This window comes from Rhinolophus sinicus, chromosome 12, assembly GCF_057876585.1.
Source record: "Rhinolophus sinicus isolate RSI-liver-muscle chromosome 12, RSI-T2T, whole genome shotgun sequence".
Taxonomy (NCBI): Eukaryota; Metazoa; Chordata; class Mammalia; order Chiroptera; family Rhinolophidae; genus Rhinolophus; species Rhinolophus sinicus.
The window spans coordinates 14,777,543-14,801,904 of record NC_142512.1 but is presented as its reverse complement, the minus strand read 5'-3'; the positions used below and the strand labels follow the sequence as shown (position 1 = coordinate 14,801,904).

Genomic DNA, 24,362 nt, shown 5'->3' with positions numbered 1-24,362 from the left:
CCTGAATCCCTAGTGGTCCCTGATTTCCAGTTTTCTCAGCAGTTCTTTTGTGTACCCAAATAAAGATACCCTCAAATCTGCACACCCAGACCTAGATATGCAGCTTCATAGGTAATGGTCAGTCATTTCTGGGCAATTGGAGACTCTCTTAAGCCCAAATCCAAGACTTTCCTGCTTAGAAGCTGGACTCAGCTCTGGCCTCCCTTCTCCAAATGAACCTTGTCTTCCCCGCCCAATATCTCCTCAAAAAAAAAAAAATTAAAAAAAATAAAATGAGGTGTGACCCATGCCTATATCCCAGAGACTTAAAATTCGGGTTAACAGGCCTCATCCTGCCTTCTCACCTTTCTTTTACCCTGAGACCCTCCCGGTTTTCCCTTCTCTTTGTTCACCCCACCCAACTTACATATTAATGTTCACTTAAAATCCACCTCTAAAGACAGATAATAGTCTAGCTTAATTAGAAAGGAAAACCCTGTATTCCCAGGGCTCAGACCCCACTCCATGTCCCACCCATTGATCTTGCTCCCAAAGCCAGAGGATTTCTCACCCCAGGTAGGAACCCCTGCCTCAGAGAAAATTCCCCTCTGTCGCCTAACTCTGCCTCCCTCTGCCCAACCCTAGTCCCCTCCTAGGAGACAGAGGGACAGAATAAACCCGCGCAAAGGGGAGGAGGACGAAGGTTTCAGCCGCCCAGACCGAACGGATCCTGCGCCCGGGTCTGAGTGGACCCCCAAGCCGGGTGGAGACGACCGGACGAGGCGAAGCTAGTGCTCGTCCGCCCCCTCGTGGAAGGAGCCAAACACTGCCGAGCTTTGACTACTTGCCGCGCTGGACCTCGGCGTCCCGCCAGCTTCCAAGCGTAGCCGACGGGCGGGTGCCCGAGGCCCTGGTGAGATGGGATTGGGGGAGGGCGAGCGGGCTATGGGCGGGAGTCTGTCTCTCTGGATCCCTAAAAGGATTCAGAAGGGAGTCGAGAGCAAGAGTCCGGACGCCTAGGTCTCCTGAGCGTCTCTTGGCCCTCACCCGGGGCTTTCCCCACCTCCTCGAGGGGAAGCAGCTGGCGGGGCCGTCCGGTCGCAGGACAATGGAGGGAAACGAACTAGAAATCATATCCGCCCTTTCCCTACCCCGCCTGGTCAGAGCCGCCCCCCTCCCCTTTTGTAGGCCCCGCAGAAGAACCTGTCATTCACACCATCCCTCCCGCTGTCTGAGACCCCACAGGAGCCCACTATCGCCTCCGCCCCAAACCTGGTGCTTCGTTGGGCTCCCCTTTATGTCCCATTATACCGTACACTGGAAAGGGAGTTTTGCTGTATTCACTCTCCTCTAACAGGCTCTTGGCACACCCTTCCAAAAGCCAATACACCAATTTTCGCTGTCCCAGTCCCCCGCCTATCCGACGATCCAGTCACCCATAGTTCCAACCTCGATATCCCCAACCTCCTCCCCAATCCCAGTGTCCCATACTTGGTTCCACTTTCGGTGACCCAAGACCCCTTAGGTTACGACCACCCAGCGTTTGAGGTCCCGCCCTAGAGCCGGAGACCCCGCCCTGGGATCGCCATCTGGAGAGCGAGGGAGGAAGGAAGGATACAGACCCAGGCGTTCACCCCACCTCCACCCCCGCCCCCGACATCCCGGCGAGATAAAGGAGCCGAGGCCAAGAGGGGAGAGAGACCCCGCCCCCCCCAGAAGAGAAGCCGCAGCCCCTGCAGGACGGGGGTAAGAACGAGAGACTGAGGGAACCAGACTCCTGGGTCCCCGAAGAGGGTTGGGGCTTGTTAATGATAGGAAGACTGAGGCCCCAAAATTGGGCTCAGCTAGGGATCGGGAAATAGATAGTAGTAGAATTCGTGGGTTGGGGGAGAGAGCTTCGATTGGGATTTGAAGGTGTGTGTACTGCATGTCATCTGGGGTCTCCAGGCAGGGTCGGACACCTGAGACTCAGGCGCGCAGTGAAGCAGGAGTGGGGGTGCTGGAAGGGCGCTAGGAGTCGAACTAAGGGCTGCGCGCAGGATTCCCAACGCCCGCCATCGACTTCGCGGTGTGGGAACCTTCGAATCTAGAGGCAGAAAGCGAGCGATGGTGTGGTCCAGGGCAGAAAAAAACAGGATGAATTAAGTGAGGCTCCGTGAGCCGGGGCCACGGGCTTGGTTCTAGTTGCACCTCAGGAGGAAGAAGCAAACTGTGAAAGGGAAGCCGTCTTAGGACTGCCTGGATCCCTGAGCCCTCTCCTTGGCACCCGCAGGCCTGCGTCGCGATGGGTTCCACCGCTACACCGGAGGGAGAGCTGGGCTATGTCCGCGAGTTCACTCGCCACTCCTCCGACGTGCTCGGCAACCTGAACGAGCTGCGCCTGCGCGGGATCCTCACTGACGTCACGCTACTGGTTGGCGGGCAACCCCTTCGAGCTCACAAGGCAGTTCTTATCGCCTGCAGGTTCGAGGGGAGCCTCATGGGGTGGAGTGGGACCAATTGGGAAAGGGGCGGAGCCATAAGGTCTTTGGGAGGGAATCCGAAGCCGAGCTTTACAGAGGCAAGAGGCGGAGCGTCCCGGAGTTGAGGCGGGGTAACAGTGGGGGAGGAGGCGGAGCTCTCTATGGGGTCTGGCTTTCTATAATGGTGTTTCTTATTTCCCTAGCCCCTAACTTGACCTATCTACCCTTTTTTCCAGTGGCTTCTTCTATTCAATTTTCCGAGGCCGTGCAGGAGTGGGGGTGGACGTGCTCTCCCTGCCCGGGGGCCCTGAAGCTGGAGGCTTCGCTCCTCTTCTGGACTTCATGTACACTTCGCGCCTACGCCTCTCTCCCACCACTGCACCAGCGGTTCTTGCGGCCGCCACCTACTTGCAGATGGAACATGTGGTCCAGGCATGCCACCGCTTCATCCAGGCCAGGTGAAGGAGCCCCAGCTCGGTGTTCTCTGTGGGTGAGGTGGTATCCCAGGTGTCAAGGGCAGAGGCCAAGATTAGGAAATAGCACTAATGTCCATCGCACTTTTCCCAGCTATGAACCTCTGGGCATCTCCCTGCGGCCCCTGGAAGCAGAACCCCCCACGCCCCCAACGGCCCCTCCACCAGGCAGTCCCAGGCGCTCCGAAGGGCACCCAGACCCACCTACTGAGTCTCGCAGCTGCAGTCAAGGCCCCCCTAGTCCAGGCAGCCCAGACCCCAAGGCCTGCAACTGGAAAAAGTACAAGTTCATCGTGCTAAACTCTCAGGCCTCCCAAGCAGGGAGCCTGGAGGGGGAGAGGAGTTCTGGTCAACTTTGCCCCCAAGCTGGGCTCCCCAGTGGAGATGAGGCTTCCAGCAGCAGCAGCAGTGAAGAAGGACACATTCCCGGTCCTCAGAGCAGGTACAGTAACTGGAACCCCAAGAATTTGTACTGGCTAGCCTCAGCTAGAAGGCAGAGCCATTGAGCCTGGGTGGTCAGGAGCAGGGAGTAAGGGAATGGGTTCCAGAGACACTAGCGCACCATAGGAAGTTGGCGGCCAGGCTTACTCAGTGGGGTGGGTCTTTGGCAGCACAATTGGATATGGCTTATTGGTCAATACTGACTCACTTCTGGAGGGTAGGCCTTTGGCTCCAAGTTCTCTAACAGAAAAGCAACTCCCGCTCCCCCCACCCCATTCACATAATCTCTCCTTCTCCTAACCTTTTACTCTGCCTAGGCTCTCTCCAACTGCTGCCACTGTACAGTTCAAATGTGGGGCTCCAGTCAATACCCTCTATCTCACACCCCGGGCTCAAGAGGCCACTGCATCACCCTCTGGACGGGCTGGTCCACCACCAGGTAAGAACCCCTCCTTTAACCTCCTTCAGGGATTTTCTCCTGTGGCTGCTCAAGGTCAATTTGGGCCAAAAGGCCTCAGGAAAGGCCTATTCCAACTATATACTGCAAATTAGGATCACCTAGGGAGCTTTTCAAAATCCCATTGCCCAGCTCACATCCCATAGATCAGAATGTCTGGAAGTAGGAGCCAAGCATCAGTATTTTTTAAAGCTTCCAATGAGTAGCCGTGTTTGGGAACTTCTGGCCTATTCCCATCCAAGGCTGAGTGGTCAGCCCAGGGCTTGGCAGGGCCTCTCTGGCAAGCTGTCATCCAGAGTGGTACAACAGTGGAGAGAGAAACAGAAACTTCCACCCACTAGCAGAGGCCTCCACCTACCAACACCACTGTTGAAGAGATTAGCAGAGTACTCTGGAGGCAGACATGGAGCCTTCTTAACTAACCATGTAACCTCGAGTAAGTCAACTGAGCCCTAGAAGACTTAACAGTAAATTGGGGAAAAGAAAACCTACTACTGTGTGGTTTGAGGATTCCATGATTATTGTCATTACCCACTCTCCTCCCCAGGAAGTGAATTTTTCGGCTGCCAGAACTGTGAGGCTGTGGCTGGGTGCTCATCAGGGCTAGACCCCTTGGCTCCTGGGGATGAGGACAAGCCCTACAAGTGTCAGCTCTGCCGGTCTGCTTTCCGCTACAAGGGCAACCTGGCCAGCCACCGCACGGTGCACACAGGTAGGGGATGAGGAGGGAAGAGAGGGCCCCTGGCCGTCATGCCCACAAATGTCCTCGGGCCAAGTCCCCGACCTCCCTTCCTCTCTGCCTCCAGGGGAAAAGCCCTACCACTGCTCCATTTGCGGAGCCCGCTTTAACCGGCCGGCAAACCTGAAAACGCACAGTCGCATCCATTCGGGAGAGAAGCCCTATAAGTGTGAGACGTGTGGCTCGCGCTTCGTACAGGTACAGAGCCAGTCTCAGAGCCGGCTCCAAGGCAAATTTGCAAGAGGGCAGGGCGGGCCGCAGGGGGACGGTTCTAGCCCTCCCAGGGGCGCGGTCTGAGGTCTCCTCCGCTCTCAGGTAGCGCATCTGCGCGCGCACGTGCTGATCCACACTGGGGAGAAGCCCTATCCTTGCTCTACCTGCGGAACTCGCTTCCGCCACCTACAGACCCTCAAGAGCCACGTTCGCATCCACACAGGCGAGAAACCTTACCACGTGAGTACCCGACTTGGCCTGGCCCAAAGTCTTAGAATTACGTCCCATTTTCCTAGCGGCGGGGCTCGGAGAGAGGAGCGTGCCTAGTGGTCACCAGATCTCTTCAAAATGGGCGGTGCCCTGGAAGAGTCCAGGCGCGAAAGGGGCGGGGCCGGGGAAGGACGTGAGAAAGGGGCGAGGATGGAGGTGGGAATAGGCAGGTATATAATTTAGGGTCCTGGACTGGACAATATGCTACTGTAAAGGAGGTAGCTAACAGATGGAAAAAACGTTTGCTGAAGAGGGGGGCGCCTATCTTCTTGTCCTCTCCTTGAGGATTTGGGAGGACTAAAATCTTCTGTTTGGCGGAGAGCTGGACAGTTCTCCCTCGATCAACACCTAAAAGGTGGTTGTGGATGGAGAGGGACCTGATCTGGCTGTCCCCCCCACAGTGCGACCCCTGCGGCCTGCATTTCCGGCACAAGAGTCAACTACGACTGCATCTGCGCCAGAAACACGGAGCTGCTACCAACACCAAAGTGCACTACCACATTCTGGGGGGGCCCTAGCTGAGCGATGGCCGACCCCACTCACTTGCTGGAAGAAGGGAAAGGGGCCAGCCCACACCTAGTTTCTCTGGCAGACTTGGGCATGGGGGTGTGTAAGGCCCCTCCAGTATCAGAAACTGCCACCACCTTAATTTCTCACTGGGGAGAGCTGGGGTGGCAGATCCCAGTTTGATTTGCCTGTTTTGCTGGTCAAAACCTCTTCCCCACAATCAAAATTGTTTCTGAGGAGAAAGCTAGGAGCTGGGGGAAGGAGAGACTGGAGGCCCCTGTTATCTTAAGGGAACAGTCCTCTACCTGCAACCCTCATCTTTCGATTTATCTGTAAATATAATTTATTGAGGCCTTTGGGTGACACCAGGGCCTTCATTGTATTGCATTTCCCACCTCCCTCTTCCACAAGTGTGATCAAAAGTGACCTGAAACAGAATGTGAGGTCACAGCTCTGCTGGCAGAGATTAGCACTTGGCTGTCTACTTTGGCTTAAATGTTTTATATTATTATCGCCATAACTTTTATCTTTAGAGTAGTTCTTTCTCCCATTTGTTTGCTTGTTGGTTTGTTTAAAATGGAGAAAGGGGTTCTCTGTGTCCTGTCCTTCCAATTCTAGGTCTGGAACCTTTATTTGTTCTAGGGCAGCTCTGGGAACATGTGGGTTTGTGGAGTTGGGTCAGGAACCCTCTCTGGTATTCTGGATATTATAAGTTATCTAGTAGGCTAGAACAGGGTAGACTTTTTTCTCTGTTCTTCAAGGGTTATGGGAACCTTTATGGTGAGCCTGAAATGGGAGGTAATAAATGCCTCCTGAGGGCTGTGGGTGTGGCACCTTTGTCAGTCTTGGAACTGGGGGAATGACTAGAGCTTTCTCTCATGCTCCTGATTGTCCCATTAGTCTGGTCACCTAGGTTTGACTCTGCTGTGTCTGTCATGATAGAGCCCACAATCCTCCCCCTAGGGCCTGTTCTTAGCACTGAGTTGATCCCTCCATGAAGGAGAGGTCTGAAATTCCTTATCAGAGATGATGCAGCCTTTTCTGGTATTGCCCAGTCTCTAAGAATGTTATGACCTAGGGGAGAATTTTGAAACTCTTTATCTTGACTAAACAGTAGAGTCATGTGACCAGTCCTTTACTGTAGAGGCATCTGGGCTTGGATGTTCCTTAGGGTTCTCTTTACCTGAGACAAACCCCTTCTTCCTTCAGTGGGTTTTTGGACTTCTGGCAAATGTCCAGATTCTAGAAACTTCTTTGCCTCTAGAAGTCACAAGTGCTTGGTAACTTTCTTACCTTAGAAAAGCTGGGTCTGTGACCTGGTCTGTCCATCACTGCATTTCTGTCTGGAACCAGTGAATGCATTAGAACCTTCCACAGGGAGAATAAAGGGGTTGAGTTCCATTTTGAATTTGCTATAGTTTGGGATTATGATTGGGATTACTGTTGGGATTAGAGATTTAGAAGATTTAAAAGACTGATTGATTGATGGACCTTCTAGTGGACCAAGTATCCAGGTAGAATTAAGAGGTTGGTCGAGGGGTGCAGTCTCTGGTTTGGCCAAGTAGGTAGAAAGTTAGGACTGGGGTTGCCTCTTAATTGGATGGAATGTCTGTAATATTAGATGACACTCTGAAGCCTTGATTTATAATCCTGCCCCTTTTGCTCTGGAGCCTATTTGATTATGGGTCATAGGGTAGAGGGTAAGAAGCACTTTGAATTTTGGGGGAGGAGCTTCCTCAAGATAGGTCAGTACTAGTGGCTGTCACTTGGGGACTGGTGAGAAAGCTTCTCTTCTCCCTTTTACTCCCCTCTGCAGACTGGAAGGAGGGAGTTGGGAAGCAGAGGAGAGATAAGAAAAGGAACCACGATTTTTTTTTTTTTTTTTAGCAGACTGGATGGGCAGGTGGAGAGTGCCTAGGGGTGGAGATATTAGATCTTGCAAGATCAGAATCATGGAATAAAGAAGCCTCTCTGTGCTGCCTGCTGTGTCCTGGGTTCTTGCTTGGGTGATCTGGGGACTGGGTGAAGCTGGGGAAAGAAGGTTCTTCCCTCCTGGAGACCATCTTGGATTCTGCTCATTCCATTGTCCCATACCCCCAGACATTTTAAATGGTCCTTTTTCTCCCCTGCCCTTGCTTTCCGGCTCATTGTGTAGGAACCAATGACTTCATGAAGTTTCTCCGGAGCCACCTGCATCCTGCTGTTCTGAAGTCACTTCCTGCCTGAAGTGTGGAGGTGGCAGGGAGAAACCAGGAAGCCACTAATAATACCAAGAGGCTGAGGATGCATCTGTGCTGGGACACCCCCTACCATCACCACTAACACCACCACCACCACCATCACCACCACCACCAAGGAAAATGGATAGGACTTGGGTCCCATGAGAATAATATGGGCTAGAGGTGGCAGTGAGAAGGCTGTGTAGTTCGAGCCAATATGCCAATTCTATTCCTCCCCCAGCAATGGTGTCTTGGAATCTATCTATTGACCAGTACATGTTTCTCTCTCATCCTTTCCCTGTCCTATCTGTGTCCTGTGTGCACAGCTCTGTTCTTCCCTGTGAGCAGAGGGTAGAGGGCCACTGATTCTAGTAAATTACCTCCCTTTTGGACTTAAATTACTTATCTGTGAAATAAGTCCATTAACACGGTCTCTGCAGTTCCTTCCAATATTTACAGCTTGTGGTTGTGTTTCTCAGTCTTTTAAAACCCGTGACCTGGATTAGATTTTTAAAAAGCAAAAAATGAAACAACTAAATTACAACTTTCCTTCTTCTCCCACTACAGCTTATCCCCTGTTGAAAATGAGACCAGCTAATATTACTTAACTCCTGCTACATGTCAGGCCCTAAACTAAGCATTTTAATGCATAGGTTATCTAATTCAACTTACCTGAAAACCCTACAAAGTAGGTGCTATTATTATCCCCAATTTACAGAAAGGGAAACCCACTATGACGTTCAGTATCTTGGCCAAGTCATTAAGTGATGAAGCCAAGACTGGAACTTTGATTCTAAAGACTGTGCTCTTAACCACTGTGTTATACCACCACACCAACTCTACATCATTGGCATATTCCCCACCACCCAAAGTTTTGACTTTACTTACCAAAAAAAAAACCAATTTGGGATATGATTATTTTTATTTCCCACATATAAAATTATAAGGCTTAATATACTTTCAAAATTACATAGCCTCCCTCCCCCCTCCACTCCCCACATGTCTGGGTATGACCACTTGAGTCTAAGTTTCAAGGTCAGGGTCCTGGGTAGTTTAAATTATAATGAAGAAACAGAAAGCTAGGCCATTAGTGCTATATAAGGTAGAGGTACTGGGTACTAGTTGGGTCGGAAGGGTCCACTGCTCCAGTAGTCATGGTTTGTCTCTTTATCTAATCATGAAATCAAAAACTGGTTAGAAAGTGGTTGTTACTAGAAGGACAGAACAGAAGAAAGGGTTCCAGTCCCAATGAAGGGGTAGGTGATGCTGGTAGGACCCACCCTTCCTCTCCCCAGTTATTTTTGGTTTCTGTGACCTGTAGGTTTCCTGTTAGTGGCAACAAGCTGCAGAAATGAACACCAGGAATCCAACAACCCGTTCCCTTGTCTCTTCCCTTGGCCTTTGAACCCCTCAGGGATCCAGGCATCTAGATTCTAGTGGCCTCAGGAGCTGGGCCAGGTATTTTGTTTGAGTCTCATCTCATTACCCTCTGCTCGCCTCCACCTGGACTTGCAACTCCTCATTAAGTGAGTGTTTTCCTTTCCCGAACCAGTTTATCCACCACCAACCCCCCTGTACTCCTTACATGCGGGTCCCGCTGCTGAAATCTGGACGAATTGGCGTGCTAGGTGGACAGGAAACGGAAGCAGCCTCCTGAGGTCCCCGCGTCCTGCATCTGAATCGGCCTCCTAAAGTTCCCCCTTGATGCATGCTCTCCACTCTAGGCGCGGGTCCAGAACAATGCTCTAAACCCTGCCCTGCCTTTCCGGCTTTGTCCCTGCTCAGGAGACCCTGCTCAGGAGTCACGCGTACTCATTGGCGAGCTACGCTAGGCTGACCAGGTGCTGACACTTGCAGTGAAAAAATTGATAATCCACGCGGAGAATGGCTCGCTTCAAGGGTGGGGCCCAAACCCAGTGCTGCCTCCCGGCTCTTCCACCGGACGCCGGCCCACGCCCAGATCTGTCCCGTCCTGGCCTCTGATTCTCTACGAGCCGCCAGCAGAGCCACGCCCCCAGGCGCTGGTCTCCCCAGCAAGCACCCGCTTGTTCACACCAACGTCGCCCGGGTAGGAGAAAAGCGCAGGCGCCTCACGCAGCCTCTCTGCAGCTTTCAAACCCTCGTCTGTAGCTTCCTCTCTACCAGCCTTTCATCCCCTGCGCGACCCCAAGCCGTCCGTTCGTCCGGCTGGCTGGCTGGGTGGGTGGAGAGAGGTGGAGCGTCCTGAGCCCTGCTCCCGCCGGGGCTCTTACTAGTGGTGGCAGCTGTTACCTCCCTGATGGCGCGTAGGGCCGAGCCCCCCGACGGGGGCTGGGGCTGGATGGTGGTGCTCGCAGCGTTCTTCCAGTCTGCGTTGGTGTTCGGGGTGCTCCGTTCCTTCGGGGTCTTCTTCGTGGAGTTTGTGGCGGCGTTTGAGGAGCAGGCAGCGCGCGTCTCCTGGATCACCTCCATAGGAATCGCGGTGCAGCAGTTTGGGAGTGAGTGCTGTGCCTGGGTCCGGTGTCCTGCGACCCTCGGAAGGAAGAGGGGATGCGGGGATAGAAAAGGAAGGGAGGGGGTGCGGCGTGCTTGAGAAGGACGCCTGAGATCCTCTCACAGAACGATTTCCTCTTCCCCAGGCCCAGTGGGCAGTGCCCTGAGCACGAAGTTTGGGCCCAGGCCCGTGGTGATGGCTGGGGCCATCTTGGCTTCGCTGGGGATGCTGCTCGCCTCCTTTGCTACCTCCTTGACCCACCTGTACCTGAGTATTGGGCTGCTCTCAGGTGAGACCCTGAGCACAGGCAGAAAAATCAAATGCCTGAGTCTTTGGCCTCTGGGCTATCACCTTCTTCCTGCTCTTTCCAAAAGACTTAGGGAGAAGCTGAGAGAAAGTTTTAAATAGCACCTCTGTCCCAAAGGGAATTTTTAAGAGGGATGACTAAATTGATAAACATGGTGGGGCAATTAGGAAATTTAGAGATGACAAGTCAGTCCAGAATGTTTATCTATATATATATATTAAAAAAAAAATTTTTTTTCAACTGGGGAACTGTTTTTCCAGGACCCATCAGCTCCATGTCAAGTCGTTGTTTTCAGTCTAGTTGTGGAGAGCACAGCTCACTGGCCCATGTGGGAATCCAACCAGCGACCCTGGTGTTATGAGCACTGCGCTCTAACCACTGAGCCAAACCGGCCGCCCCAGTCCAGAATATATTAATACAAGCCCCAAGTTAGTAGGACTAGAGTATTAAAAGGAAAAATTACGTACTATAAAGTTGTGTCAGGTACTGTGGATGTGAAATAGATATCATTATCCTATTTACAGATGAATCAAGGCTTTAGAAGCTTATGCAACTTGGGAAATGAAGATCACACAGCCAGAAATGGTAGAAACCAGGTCTGACTCCAAAATTCTGTGCTAGTTACTTTACAAACATTATATCCAAACCTCCACAGTCCCATAAAGTATATTACCCCCATTTTTTGGATGAGGAGATCGAGTCTGGGCGATTAAGTAAAATACACAAGGTCATACAGCTAGAAAGTCTCAAAGCTAGGATTGTAACCCAGGCCTGTGCTACATTCTGCTATTGGGCAGTGTTGGGGTTACTGGGTACCCAAACCTCCCTAAGAGTCCCCAACCTCCATTTCTTCCTTTTTAACAGGCTGTGGCTGGGCCTTGACCTTCACTCCGACCCTGGCCTGCCTGTCCCGTTACTTCTCTCGCCGGCGATCCCTGGCCATGGGGCTGGCACTGACAGGCGTGGGGCTGTCTTCCTTTGCCTTTGCCCCACTCTTCCAATGGCTGCTCAGCCACTATGGCTGGCGGGGTGCCTTACTGCTGGTGTCTGCCTTCTCCCTCCACCTGGTGGCCTGTGGTGCTCTCCTCCGCCCACTCTCCCTAACTGAGGACTCTGCCATGGGAGGTCCTGGGGCCCAACTTGCCTTCCTTCTCTGTCATGGCCCCTTCCTCCGTTACACTGTTGCCCTCACCCTGATCAACACTGGCTACTTCATTCCCTACGTGCACCTAGTGGCCCATCTCCAGGACCTGGGTTGGGATCCACTGCCTGCTGCCTTTCTACTCTCAGTGACTGCTATTTCTGACCTTACGGGGCGTGTGGTTTCTGGGTGGCTAGGGGATGCAGTCCCAGGGCCTGTGGCACGACTTCTGACGCTCTGGACTGCGCTGACTGGGGTGTCACTGGCCCTGTTCCCTGTTGCTCAGGCTCCCACAGCCCTGGTGACTCTGGCTGTGGCCTATGGCTTCACATCAGGGGCCCTGACCCCAGTGGCCTTCTCCGTGCTGCCTGATCTGGTGGGGAATGGAAGGATATACTGTGGCCTTGGACTGGTGCAGATGGTAGAGAGCATCGGGGGGCTGCTGGGGGCCCCTCTGTCAGGTAAGGGGAATGGGGTTTCCAGGTGGGCCAGGATTGCTGTATCATACCATTTGGGGAGGGGACTATTTACATTAGAGTGGATATAAATATTGCTGTCTGATATGGTATACTACACGGCCTGTATAGCCAATCATAGCAGCACTGAAGTAGGTCCATGGGACAAAGAAATTGGGGCTGTGGAAAGACTAAAAGGAGCTATGTGGAATCCTTGGTAGGGTACCTGCAGCTTGGGTTTTCAGAGGGTCTGGCTACCTGGCCAGACATAACATGTCACTGCCCTTTCCCTTGGTCCACTGGGCCCCAGCCCAAATGTCTGAGTCATCTGACCAAAGTTCTCAAGATACCAGAACCTTCAGACCTGTAACACTTTCCTCTTAACTATTAACTGAAGGTGTAGAAGGGAGGGCCACAATTGCCAGAAAGAAAGGCAGAGGTGCGCCTGATTCGATTTGGATCCCCAAATCTTCACTGGCTGGTTTGGAGGTCCTTTTTGAAGACGGGAAGGTGACTGAAATTACCTTTTGAAGCCTGTTGGGAAACCAGAGTTCTCAAGGTCATTCAGTCCTATGTTGGGAGTTCTAACTCTTCCAAGGTGATGGGTTAAGGATTATTTTCTTGCCTCCACCCAAAAATGTGTCTGAGCCATCAGTCTAAGGAAATAGATCACCCATGAGTATTCTTTTTCTCTCTTGGACATAGGCTATCTCCGGGATGTGACAGGCAACTACACAGCTTCTTTTGTGGTGGCTGGGGCCTTCCTTCTTGCAGGGAGTGGAGTTCTCATCACTCTGCCGCACTTCTGCTCCTCATCTACCTCCAAGTCTCAGGACCTTGTAATAGAGGCACTGGATACCAAAATCCCTTTGCCCAAGGAAGGGCTGGGAGAGGACTGAACTCCAAAAAGGGGCTGTCAGATCCAAAAAGCCAGAGGTTGGCAGCTCCAGGTCTTCTCCTGCCCTATCCTGATGCCCCCAGAACCACAGTGCCTTAAGCATCTTGATCTGTCTTCTGCCACAGCAGGCGCGGGGCTCCTGCGATGTGTGTGCCAACCCTTTGTATTTTGTTGAGGACTCCTATCTCTTCTTTGCGCCCAAAACCTTTTCTGCAGGATCCAGGAGTTCAGCCTGCTCCATTGAGCTGTGAATCAGCTGTGGAAATCAAAGGCCAAGAGACTTACTATGTTTTACAAGTGATCTGTGGTGTTGCCTACTAAGTTTCTTCTCTGAAGACAGATGTTTGGGCAAGAGGGATGCTCCTTTGAGATAAAACTGAATAAGAAAACTGGGTAATAAATAGAATCCCAGAAAGAGCCCATATGCTTGGGTTGGTGAATGGGGTCACGGCTTGAGGGGTGGAGGGGAGGTGGCCAAGAGCTCTGGTGACCCAGAGATTTTAACCCTGGACTCTGCTCTGTGGATTACAGTTCCTCCCACTTTCCCACTGACCTCCCTCTTTCCCACTATCTCCTGTGTCTTAGAAAAGAAATTAAGAGAATGGTGGGGACACAGTGTGTGTGTGTGTGTGTGTGTGTGTGTATGCGCGCATGTGCATGTAGGGGGGTAGTTCGGGAGAGGGAGTTAAAGCTGAGAGAGCTGAAGTCTGGGTCTAGGATTCTTGTACTTATCTCAGGCCAGTAGAAGGACATTGAGATTCAGGAAAGAATTTTGAGTAAGTGAAATGAGGATGGAGCAGGTAGCACCCATGAGCCCCCCTCCCTCCCCAAACAAATTGAAGCTGACAGGCAGACAACTTCTCAAAGATTCCCTGTTATATTGGCAACAACTTAGGTACAGAGAAATGGACTGGCTGAACCGATAGATACCCTTCTGCTCCCCCAGGGCTTAGTGTTTCTTTCAATCAGCTTTTTTGAATATCTAAAGTAGAATGTTTTCAGCATCCTAGATTGGTTAACAATTGGAGCTTGCAGGAAAACCAGAAATTCTTTATTGGGGGATGGGCTCAAACCAAAAGAAAATGGTCAACAAGCAGTGTCTAGAGTGGAGTGAGGGTTTCCTGGGGAGAGCAGGGCAACTTGAGGAATGGGGAGCAGCTCCCCCCTCTCAGGGGGAGCGGTGGCTGGACTCGAGGCTGGATGGCACGAGGGCATCGCCCCAGGCAGCCCCATGTAGATGAAGCTGCCAGAGAGGACCAAAGAGCCACACACGAGGAAGGAGATGGTGAAGTCTCCTGTCTCATCTCTTAGGAAGCCTGAGAGGAAGGGGAAAGGAATTTAGAGGCCTCAGATCCCAGGGGCAGAGGATGTTGGGGAGGTGAAATGGTGGCTCAGGTCCTTACCTGACAGGGGAGGGCCCAGAAGCCCCCCAAGGCTCATCAGCATCATCACCAGCCCCGTGGCCTGTACAACACCTTCGATGCCCACTAGCCCCGGAAGCACACCGAAAACCAGTGGGGCGTAACCGCCTGCGCTCAGTCCGTAGGCCCCAGCTGTGGCCAGCAGAAAGCCCCCCCAGCCCTCCTTGTTTCCCACTACCGGCACCAGCCCCACGGCCAGCAGCCCCAGTCCTGTCAGAGCCCCAAACACCGCAAGAAGCCGTGTGAGGGGTACCCAGCCCTGGTCCGCCAGCCACCCACAGACCAGCCGGGCGCCTGCATCCGCCACCGCCGCCACCGCCACCACCAGCGCTGCTCCATACCCTGCCAGGCCCTGGTCTAAAGCGTGAGGGGCCAAGTGCACGTAAGGGACAAAGTACCCACCCCCCACCATGGCTGTGCCCAGAGCAAAAACTAAGAAGGAGCGGCGAGTGAAGAGACCTAGGCCGAGGGCAGCTAGGGGTCCGTGGGGTGGTGCTGGAGGGTCGCCAGGAAGCGCTAGGGGTCGCAGAAGGGCGCCACAGGGAGTGAGGTGGAGGGTAATGGCACCAAGGAGGAGCAGGGCCCCCCGCCAGCCGAAAGTATGCAGGAGGAGCTGCAAGGCGGGCGCCAGGAGCAGCGAGGAGGCCCCGCTGCCCGTGAGGGCCAGCCCCACAGCCAAGACTCGACGGCGGGAGAAGTAACGGGAGAGGGTCCCGACGGCAGGGGCAAACACCAGGGCCCAGCCAGAACCTGTGAATGGGTAAGATGGGGTGAGGACCAGGGATGCCTGCCCCAATAATCCCAGTCCTGCTCCTTGGAGGGGGACGCTGTCCAGTTGGCTTCCAGCCCCCAACAAGCTCCTGATTTCACCATTACCCCATAAAGACCCGGGTATCCTCTCCCCTCACCAGCAAGGACGCCCAGACCAAGGTAGAGGTGTAGCAGACTGCCGGCAAAAGCCGAGAAGATGAAGCCGAGTGAGGTAAGGATGCCCCCAACCATCACCACCGGGCGTGCTCCCCAGCGGGTGCTCAGTGCGCTGCCCACTGGGCCTAGAAGGAGGCAGAGTAAACGGAAGACACGCCCCTGGGCCCCAAAACTCGATTCAACACTTCTCATTGGCTGTTTGCCTAGACCTAAAACTCTTCCCCCAGCCTAATAGCTCCTCCCTTTAACCTCATGACAGTCTCTTCTAGAACTTCGTTCCACCCGTCGCCCTTTCTCAGGTTATCTGGTAATCAGGTGGGTCCCCCACCACTACACTCAACGACTCCTTCACCCCATTCCCGCCTCCCACCTCGGGACCCTCCCTCACTGGCTGCCTGTTGCACGGCTAGGGCCAGGGCGCTGACCCACGCAGTGTCCTGAGCAGTTCGGTCAAAGTGCTCTGCGAGGTCGGGGAGGGCAAGGCCCAGGGAACGCAACAACCCGTAGGAGAGCCCATTCACCACGAAGGCTGCGGCCGCCACCACCCAGCCCCAGCCCCCGTCTGGAGGGCCGGCCAGCTTGGGGGTCATCATCGCCGTCTGGGGGAAGAGGGAACACCTGTGAATGAAGTCTCCATGTCTGTGCCTCTTCTAGGGACCTGGCATCCCTGACACCCAGCCTCTGGCTGCTGCTTGCCCAGGGAGGGCTCGTCACCCTGAGCACGATAGGGCTGGGGCGGAGGGAGCAGGAGCTGGGCCTGGGGATAGAATTCCTGGGTCCGCGTGAGGTACCAGGACTGGGTGACATCCTGGCCTGGGACTCCCCCTCCCCCACACTCCTTATCCCTTACCCGATCTCTCCGGGCGATGGGGGGAGGGAAAGGGCGAGGAATGGCTCTGCCTGATTTCTCCCCGTTTCCTGTGCAGGACGGTCCACAGAGGGGTGTGTGTGCAGAGAGGGAGCCCAACTTGGCCGGCTCTCGCCGTAAACAGATCACTGCGGGGGGCCTGAGCCACCTGGGACACGGTGGTACACAGGGCGGAGGCGAGTTGAGACAGCCAATCCGCGGAGCCCAGGGTGAGGCCAGAAGCTGAGTCCCACGGGGATTAAATCTCTCTCTCTCTCTCTCTCTCTCTCTCTCTCTCTCTCTCTCTCTCTCGCTCGCTCGCTCGGAAATTAAATTACACAGACACACACAGACACAGACACACACACACACACACACACACACACACACACACACACACACACACGAGCCCCCGAAAAAGCGAGGAAAGAATGCCACCCCCGCCCATGGCCACACATCTGCCGCCTGCTGCATACGGAGAAGACGTGTGGATTGCAATCCCCAGCAAGCCCAAGGTTGGTAGGCAACGCACTGAAACAGGGGTGGTCCCCCAAGGCCTGAGGCAATGAGTAGTTTTGTTCTCAGGAAACGTTGCTGGAAGGCCACGTACATCTTGGCTATCAAATTACAGACCTCCACTGAGTGCTTATTGCGTGCTCTACAAGAATATGCCCTCAAAGATTCAAGGGAAGGAAAAGGACTCCCTTATTATGTATGAGGGGCTGTGAGGTGCCAGGCGATTTTTACACATGTCCTCTCTTCATCCTCACAATAACCCTGTGATGATGGTGCCATCCTCATTTTACAGATGAAGTAACTGAAGCTTCCAGAGGAGGTGACTTGTCCAAAATCACCCAGTAAATAATGGTGAAAATATTTGAATTTGGGTCTGTCCAACTGTGGGACCATACAAGGAGAACAGACCTACGACTGAAACAGAATTTGCCACAGTGGAAGGACATGATGGCCTGGAGACGGTTTGATTCCAAATTGGCCTGCAAATGGCAGAGCCTTTTCAGAGCCAAAGAGTTTATAATTCTAAGATAGGGTTTACTGGGAAAAGAAAGGATCCTTGTGATTGGAATTGCTAAAGATTTAGTGATTAGAATTTTAAAAACAAAGTAAGAAATCCAAGAATTGGTACTAATTTCTTGAAAAACTTCATAAAAATTATCCTTTTGACATTAGGATTAAGGTTACCATTGCTTTACTTCAGCTATTTGAATCAAGAGATGTGTTCTTTAATTATGAAACAATATCAGAAAATTCAGCTACTTACAGTTTGAAGCATGTATCACCCAAAAGCCACATGATGGCAGTACTTCCCAATTGTTGAGAAATATCTGCAAGTAAAGAAAACAACAGCTTAAGTAGTGAAACTGTAAACCTAACAAACACAGCCTGACCTTGCTTACCCTACTGACAATAGGAGGGGGGGAAAAACTCAATTTATGAGGTCTGACAATTAAGTTTGTGAACTTGTTGCAACGATGTTGCTAACCTTTTTTGATATCAGAGGGATTGTTCATTATGAATTTGTATCAACTGGACAAATAGTTAACCAAGTTTACTATTTGGAAGTGCTAAAAAGGCTATGTGACAAACTTTCTGCCAATAATTCATAGCTCTTACATTATAACAATGCACCAGCTCACACAGCACTGTCTGTGAGGGAGTTTTTAACCAGTAAACAAATAACTATTGGAACACCCTCTCTACTCACCTGATCTGACCCCAAATGACTTCTTTCTTTACCTGAAGATAAGGGAAATATTAAAAGGAAGACATTTTGATGACATTCAGGACTTCAAGGGTAATATGACGACGGCTATAATGGCCATTCCAGAAAAAGAGTTCCAAAATTGCTTTGAAGGGTGGACTAGGCGCTGGCATCGGTGCATAGCTTCCCAAGGGGAGAGCTTCAAAGGTGACTGTAGTGATATTCAGCAATGAGGTATGTAGCAATTTTTCTAGAATAAGTTTGCGAACTTAATTATCTGACTTTGAGCTTTGAGTGTAAAGCCTTTCACAACTAAAAGTAGACCCAGGATACATTTCCATTCCATTTCCCTCCTCTTTCATATACCCTTCCACCAGTCATAGTGTCTTACCTGCTCCATGGACATACCTGTCTTTTTCTCACTCCTGAATTCTTGCATATGTCATGCCCTCTGCTCGAAATGTCCTGGGTAGGGCACAGGAGTCCATGAAGGTTTAAGATCCTGCCACATACATCCTAGGAAAGTGGTCTCACTGGTTTCTCTAGTCTGGGTTGCTGTTGTAAAAGGCACCTGGGAGGTGGAGCTAGCAGATCCTCAGCCACCCACCAGGGCAGGGAGCCCACTCCTGAGATGGGTGGCGAGGACTCTGTCCCAAGTTGAATAAAGCCAACTGAAACAAATTACTCCCTCTCTGTGGTGAAGTAGAAATGCAAAGCAAAGAGGAGACTGGGGCCCTCTAGGTCTGGGAGTTGTATAGTTATGCTGAGCACCTTTAAAGGATACTTGCGAACCCAGAGGGTGCCCAGAGCCTGGGACTGGGGTGATTGGTTGTGAAAGAGCACACTTCTCTACCTCAAGTTCCCTATATTCTTAGCCAAAATTGCCATCACTATATGTCTTTTGCTCATGGAGTTAATATAACATTGAAGTTGGGAGAGTGGATTCCCAAGCTAGACTTCCTGGGTTTGAATCTCATCTCTGCCACTTATTAGCTGTATTATTGTGAGCAAATTTTTCAATCCCTCTGTGACTCAGTTTCCTCATCTCTAACATGGGGTAATAATAGAAGCTACCTGATAGGGTTTTTTATAAGGATTAAATGAGTTGCTGTGTATACATGTATGAGTAAGGAACATAAAACAGTGCCTGGAACATGATGTGTGTCAGCCCCTATTGCTGCTATTGTTGTGACTTGGAGAAATCTGACTAGACCTCTCAGCGCTTTCACTACTTGCCTACGTCTACTCATGTCTCAAGGTCAAAGATCCACATTGGTCTGCTGAGCTCTCAGTAGAACTACACAGGTTGTAAGATGTGAGTAGCCACAAAAAGGTTAAATGGGATTTTTTTTTTTTTTAATGTGGTGAGTGGTTTTCTTAGCATTTTCCAAAGTTCATGAGAAAATTCTGGTCTCTCTATCTTGATTCTAAAAACAAAAGAGAAGAAAGGAATCAAACTAAGTTTTGTTCATTCACTCCTTCACACAAAATATAGATACCTACTATGCCAGATGCTATGCTTCGGGCTAGGGATACAATTATAAATGATACAGTCTCTCTCCTCCAAGCTCCCAAAATAATTATTAGAGAAAAAGTGAAATAAAAAAATCTCAACACAAGGAGAGGGACACGCACCATAGAGTAGTGCATGGGAGGAACTGACTCATTCTGCTAGGGCTTGCTGGGAAGGCTTCACAAAAGAGGAGCTCTTTGAGCTGGGTCTTGAAGGATGAGTAGGAGTTTGCCAGATGGATGTGTGGGCAAGGGCATTCCAGGCAAAGGGAGCAGACTGTGGAAAAATCACAAAGGGATAAACCAGCTTGGCACATTGTTTATTGTTTGGAGAGCTGTAAATAGCTGCTGTATGGAGAACAGTGAGGGTAGAGAAGAACAATGTAGGGCGAAGCTGCTGGGGCAAAAGGTCCCATCATGAAAGGTCTTAAAGGTCAGGCTAAGGAATGTAGATGTTTTCCCAAAGACTGATTCAGTTGGACATAGCATTCACTAATAGTCACTAGTACTGGAAGCTGAACACAGAGGAAAGAGGACTTATACCACAGTTAAGGGGTCAGAAGAGTCTGGGGTTATAGACCTTTCATGTGGGAAATTTCTCTGAAATATCTTGTTTTACATTGAAAATTCATGTGGAATTTTGCATCCTACTTCATAATCTGGTGCATATTTTCATAGGAAAATAATGTTTTATATGACTAGATACATTATTTATGTTTTTCTCCCCAAGTCTTCTCCACTGATGGTGCAGCAGGGTTTCCTCTCGGAAGTCCTCTGAACAATTCCTAATCTGCGTTAGATACCTCCCCCTTTGCCTAATTAACCATCGTGAGAGCACTTCTCAGACTGCGGTGATATCATTCATTTTTCTCTTCTTTTCCCTATATTGCCCTGGAGGTGGAACCTTGCATTATTGATATCTGGATCTTTGACACCCAAAGGTGCCAAATGTGAATGACAAATGACTGAATGAGAGAAACACTGAACAAGGGACTCAACAGGATGTGGTACCATCATACGAAGGGGTTGTTGACGGACTAAACTGATAATGCCTGCCCACATGGAGAAAGTCCCAGAAGTAGATACTGAGCCAGGTCGGGTCTTTAGGGAGATCAAAAGAGAGGGTCAAGGTCTGTACATAATTTGCTTTGGGGACTACAGGATCTGGGAGTGTGTCTGTGTTTGCAGACTCTGAAACTGCTCTGGAGTTTTCTCATGGGAGCCCCTGTGAGAGGTTTTGGGGGCCTCAAGGGTCTGCAACCTTGGGGAAGCCTTGAACTGAGCCTAGCCATTCCTTGGGTACACCCACTTGGGGCTCCCTCTACAGAAGGGGGAGGGGAGGGAAGGGGACAGGCAAGGACAGATGGTATTACCCACAGGAAACATGGCTCTATTTGAGGTACACAAAAATATAAGACTTTCTGGTGTTTGGCCCAGCTGATCTTGGGCTTCTAAGTGCCTAATAGAGCTGCCTCTCACCCCTCACCCACCAGAATCCTTTCCTTCCCTAGCTCACCGAGAGACCAGGCCATGGGAAGTCAGCATACACCTTAAAGCCCAGACCCAGGGTCTGGAAAAGTGGAAGAAGAACTTGACCCAGGAAAGGGAGGCAATCACAAGGTCAGGGTTTGTGGTTCAGGCCAGGGGAGCACATCTGTTGAGGTGCTCTGCAATGGGAGTGGGTAATGAAGCAGGAGGGTAAATGCACTCACTCAGGCAGTGGGGCTCATTATGTGCAGAGAACAAGTCTACACATGAATGGAGAACTGAGTTGAGTCTCCGGAACTTTGTGTTGGGACTGGGACAGGGGAAGGAGACTGCTGAGTCTAGGGCTGGGGGAGGCCATGGTCAGGTAGAAGTTGACACTGATGAAGACAGGGCTGAGGCTGAGCTAGGTTTCCGCCAAGACCTGGAATGGGTTGGGATGGGGTGGGAGTCCTACCCCACATTACTTTTCTCATCCCCTCTACCAAGTCCATCTCCAGTGCATCTTTCAATCCAGTCCCCATCCCTTCCCTCCTTCACCATCCCCCACCTCCCTAGCCCCCTTAAGTGCTAAAGGTCTGGAGCCTCTGGCTCCTGGATCTCTCTGGACTACCCAGTCTTCAGGAAGGGGATCAGGGTGGTGGGGGAAGCACCCAGCTAATATGTTTGAGACTGGTCTGTGTGTCTAACTCTCCAAATGTGTCTTATCGGGCATTTTTCTGATTCTGGGACTTTGGCCAACATCTATGTCAAAGTTCTTAGTTGTAAACCATGGGCACTCACTCCAAGTTATTTAAGGAGAGAAATGATTGATTACAGGATATACTGGGTAGCTCTCAGAATTATCAAGAAGGCTAAAGAACTCAGTTTGGCAGGAACACAGACATCCACAGGGCTAAATGGGTCGCCAAGGCTGCTGCTGTCACCATTGGACACTAGATGTCGCTGCTGGCTCTCTGTGTCCACAGTGCCTAGAAACTTGCTGCTCAGAAGTGTTCTCTACTTTATTCACCACTAGCTCTAAAAAATCCAAGTCCAGGGTCAGTATTCCTGACCACCTGAACCTTCGTCATGTGCTCTCATTCTGGCTGGAAGGGACACCAAGAAAGTAAACACTTGGTCTTTTCAGTGTCTGCAGGTAGATGGGTTCTGCCTCCCATCAAAAAAATAAGGTGGGACGTCAATCATACCTCAATAAAGTGGAATAACAGTAATAATAATGATGATGATGATAATGATAATAATAATAAATTTCTCAAACGGAGGAAGAATTTCAGGTGCAAAGCAGTCCAAACATCCACTAAAAACAGGTTGTCAGGATAGGAATGGAATTTGAATCAAGATAGCCGTGTGCATGCATCCTGCAAAAGCAAACATGGGGAATTGTTAAAAGCAAAGTTCTTGATTCTTAATTCCAATATTTTCTAGGCATCTAGATTGTTGGTGAGACTTCTGCTAAATAAGGCTTGGAAAGGAACAGTTCAACTCTAGGCACATGGTAGGCACTGTACAAATGGAATTTCCCTTCCATTTCACTGCTTCCCATTTTCTAGCCCCAGTAGTCACCCCTTCATCTCTACTTCAGTCCCATCTTTACTCCAGTTCCCTGTGCTCCTCATGTCTTGATTTGAGAGGGGGCCGTCACACCAGAGGGGCAAGAGGTGATGTCTATCATTTCCCCTCTGTAGTACCCTGTTTCCCTGAAAATAAGACCTAGCCAGACGATCAGCTCTAATGCATCTTTTGGAGCAAAAATTAACATAAGACCTGGTATTATATTATATTATACCCAGTCTTAATAGTAAAATAAGACTGGGTCTTATATTAATTTTTGCTCCAAAAGACGCATTAGAGCTGATTGTCTGGCTAGGTCTTATTTTTGGGGAAACATGGTACCCGAACTTAGTTACCTCTGAATTTTCTGGGCCCACTGTCAGCCTTCCCAATCCCAGCCTGGGACCTCACATCTGATTGAAAGGACTCAGCCTCTTAGGGGACTCCGTTGACAACCCCTAGATCTGCCATAGGGTTGCAGTGGCCCTGGGTGGCCAGAATCTAATTCCCAGCTGAATAATGTCAACCAGGATCAGAAGCCAAGGGGGGAGGAGACAGGCAGTCAGATAACAGGTGTCCTGAAGCTGTAGGAATGTAAATTGGACATTCTGGAGATCTAACGTGTAAGGCAGAGTTGTCCGGGCCTGTTCTTAAGGTTGCAACATGGCTGTAGCAGTTTCAGGTATGACATTCAAGTATAACAATGTTCAGAAGAAAATGAGCACATCGCTTTCAGTGTGTCCCCCATAGCAGTAAGGAAATCTTTGCCTACAGTCCCCAGCAGACAGCTCTTCATCCATGGCCAAATTTACATCCCTTGTCCATGATTAAACCAGCCACTGACAAGGGGGATGGCACCACCATGACCGACTGTCATCAGGTCCTACCTCTGGGCCTGTGCTAGAGCCAGACTCACCTAAAGCACATGACTATATGGAGTAGGGTGGGTTCCTAAATACCATTTCGGGTCAGTAAGGAAGGAGAAAAAAAGAATCAGTGTTGCATAGGAAACCAAAAGTGTTTGCTAAGCCATCTATGGATTCCCCATTGGTGCCTGAAGGGACTTGGAGAGGTTGGAAAACCAAAGATGACTCTGGAGGAGTCCATTCCTGGGACTCTGCTGTGGACTTTTTCTTTGTTACTATTAATGAGATTTGTTCCGTCTGATTTTTACCACAAACTTCTCCCTCCTGCACCACACATACACACAAGGAGCAGGAAGAAACACCTACACTCTGTGTAAAAGACCTGACATAATGAATGGCATGAAGTGGGCATGAATATAGCAGCAATAAATAAATAAATGCATTTCTCTCCTCCCCCAGTCTAGATGACCACACCCACATCCTAACTGGTCTCCTTGCCTCCAGCTGCCCCCAGCAATCCATTCTCTTCACTGCAGCCGAGTGATTCTTTTTTTCTCCAAAATTCAAATCTGATCTAGTCACAAAGCCTCCCCACTATCCTCACAATAAGCTGCTGACTTCTTATTCAGGAGCACAAGGCCCCTTCTGTAAATTCATCCTGAAAACCACATCTTCAGAGCTCTCTCTGTCTCTCATATCCTCAGCTTCAGCCCCACTCAAGTGGTAAATGACTAAAGCATGAACAGGCACGGCAGGGCTAAAAACTGGATGTAACATCACACTAGTAAAATCTGAGGAGACATTTGATGCTCTTCACCAGCTATTTGTCTAAAACAAACAAACAAACCCTAAAACACAATATTTGGAAATATAAGGAAATTTCTAAAATTTAATAAAGGGTGTTTCTCAAAAAAGGCAAATATCCTAAAAAGAAAAATCATTATTTCATTAAAAAGGAATAGCCATTATCACCATTATTACCCAACAATGTCCAGA

The 24,362-nt window shown here is 50.6% G+C and overlaps 3 protein-coding genes and 1 long non-coding RNA gene across 12 annotated transcripts in view; 3 read left to right on the top strand and 1 right to left on the bottom strand.

Annotated features, from left to right (window-relative positions):
- The first annotated feature begins 1,160 nt into the window (after positions 1 to 1,160).
- BCL6B (BCL6B transcription repressor) lies at positions 1,161 to 8,911 on the top strand. 2 transcript variants are annotated; one of them, XM_019719208.3, is made up of 9 exons: positions 1,161 to 1,725; positions 2,252 to 2,442; positions 2,678 to 2,899; positions 3,009 to 3,356; positions 3,673 to 3,794; positions 4,360 to 4,524; positions 4,619 to 4,749; positions 4,867 to 5,004; positions 7,697 to 8,911. In XM_019719208.3, the coding sequence occupies exons 2-9, from the start codon at positions 2,264 to 2,266 to the stop codon at positions 7,712 to 7,714; spliced, it is 1,323 nt and encodes a 440-aa protein (XP_019574767.1). In that variant the 5' UTR covers positions 1,161 to 1,725; positions 2,252 to 2,263; the 3' UTR covers positions 7,715 to 8,911. The 2 variants fall into 2 exon arrangements, with proteins under 2 accessions (XP_019574767.1, XP_019574765.1); XM_019719206.3 differs by lacking the exon at positions 7,697 to 8,911 and adding an exon at positions 5,436 to 7,521 and having other exon boundaries at positions 1,168 to 1,725.
- A 558-nt stretch (positions 8,912 to 9,469) lies between these two features.
- On the top strand, positions 9,470 to 13,452 carry SLC16A13 (solute carrier family 16 member 13). 2 transcript variants are annotated; one of them, XM_019719220.3, is made up of 4 exons: positions 9,470 to 10,237; positions 10,379 to 10,522; positions 11,405 to 12,142; positions 12,842 to 13,452. In XM_019719220.3, exons 1-4 carry the CDS (start codon positions 10,039 to 10,041, stop codon positions 13,033 to 13,035), a joined length of 1,275 nt encoding a protein of 424 aa, XP_019574779.3. In that variant the 5' UTR covers positions 9,470 to 10,038; the 3' UTR covers positions 13,036 to 13,452. The 2 variants fall into 2 exon arrangements, 1 of the variants encoding a protein (XP_019574779.3); XR_012492234.2 differs by having other exon boundaries at positions 9,790 to 10,237; positions 11,405 to 12,734; positions 12,842 to 12,967.
- A 611-nt stretch (positions 13,453 to 14,063) lies between these two features.
- The window catches only part of SLC16A11 (solute carrier family 16 member 11), a 51,657-nt gene continuing 41,358 nt past the window's right edge, over positions 14,064 to 24,362 (bottom strand). For 2 of the 7 annotated variants that reach the window (XM_074320110.2, XM_074320108.2), the window contains exons 2-9: positions 22,137 to 22,307; positions 19,585 to 19,738; positions 18,358 to 19,376; positions 17,509 to 17,572; positions 15,771 to 15,981; positions 15,364 to 15,507; positions 14,438 to 15,205; positions 14,064 to 14,350 (exon numbers count right to left, since the gene is read on the bottom strand). In XM_074320110.2, the coding sequence (XP_074176211.2) occupies positions 14,121 to 14,350; positions 14,438 to 15,205; positions 15,364 to 15,507; positions 15,771 to 15,981; positions 17,509 to 17,520 (1,365 nt within the window). In that variant the 5' untranslated portion in view covers positions 17,521 to 17,572; positions 18,358 to 19,376; positions 19,585 to 19,738; positions 22,137 to 22,307 and the 3' untranslated portion in view covers positions 14,064 to 14,120. Of the gene's footprint in view, positions 14,351 to 14,437; positions 15,206 to 15,363; positions 15,508 to 15,770; positions 16,001 to 16,232; positions 17,043 to 17,508; positions 17,573 to 18,357; positions 19,377 to 19,584; positions 19,739 to 22,136; positions 22,308 to 24,362 lie in introns of those variants that run through there. The other 5 variants (XM_074320109.2, XM_019719218.3, XM_088801957.1 and 2 more) reach the window with 5 other exon arrangements.
- Positions 15,983 to 17,146, top strand: LOC148756473 (uncharacterized). Its single transcript, XR_016022841.1, has 3 exons — positions 15,983 to 16,158; positions 16,309 to 16,459; positions 17,038 to 17,146. It is a non-coding gene; the product is annotated as an uncharacterized LOC148756473 (long non-coding RNA).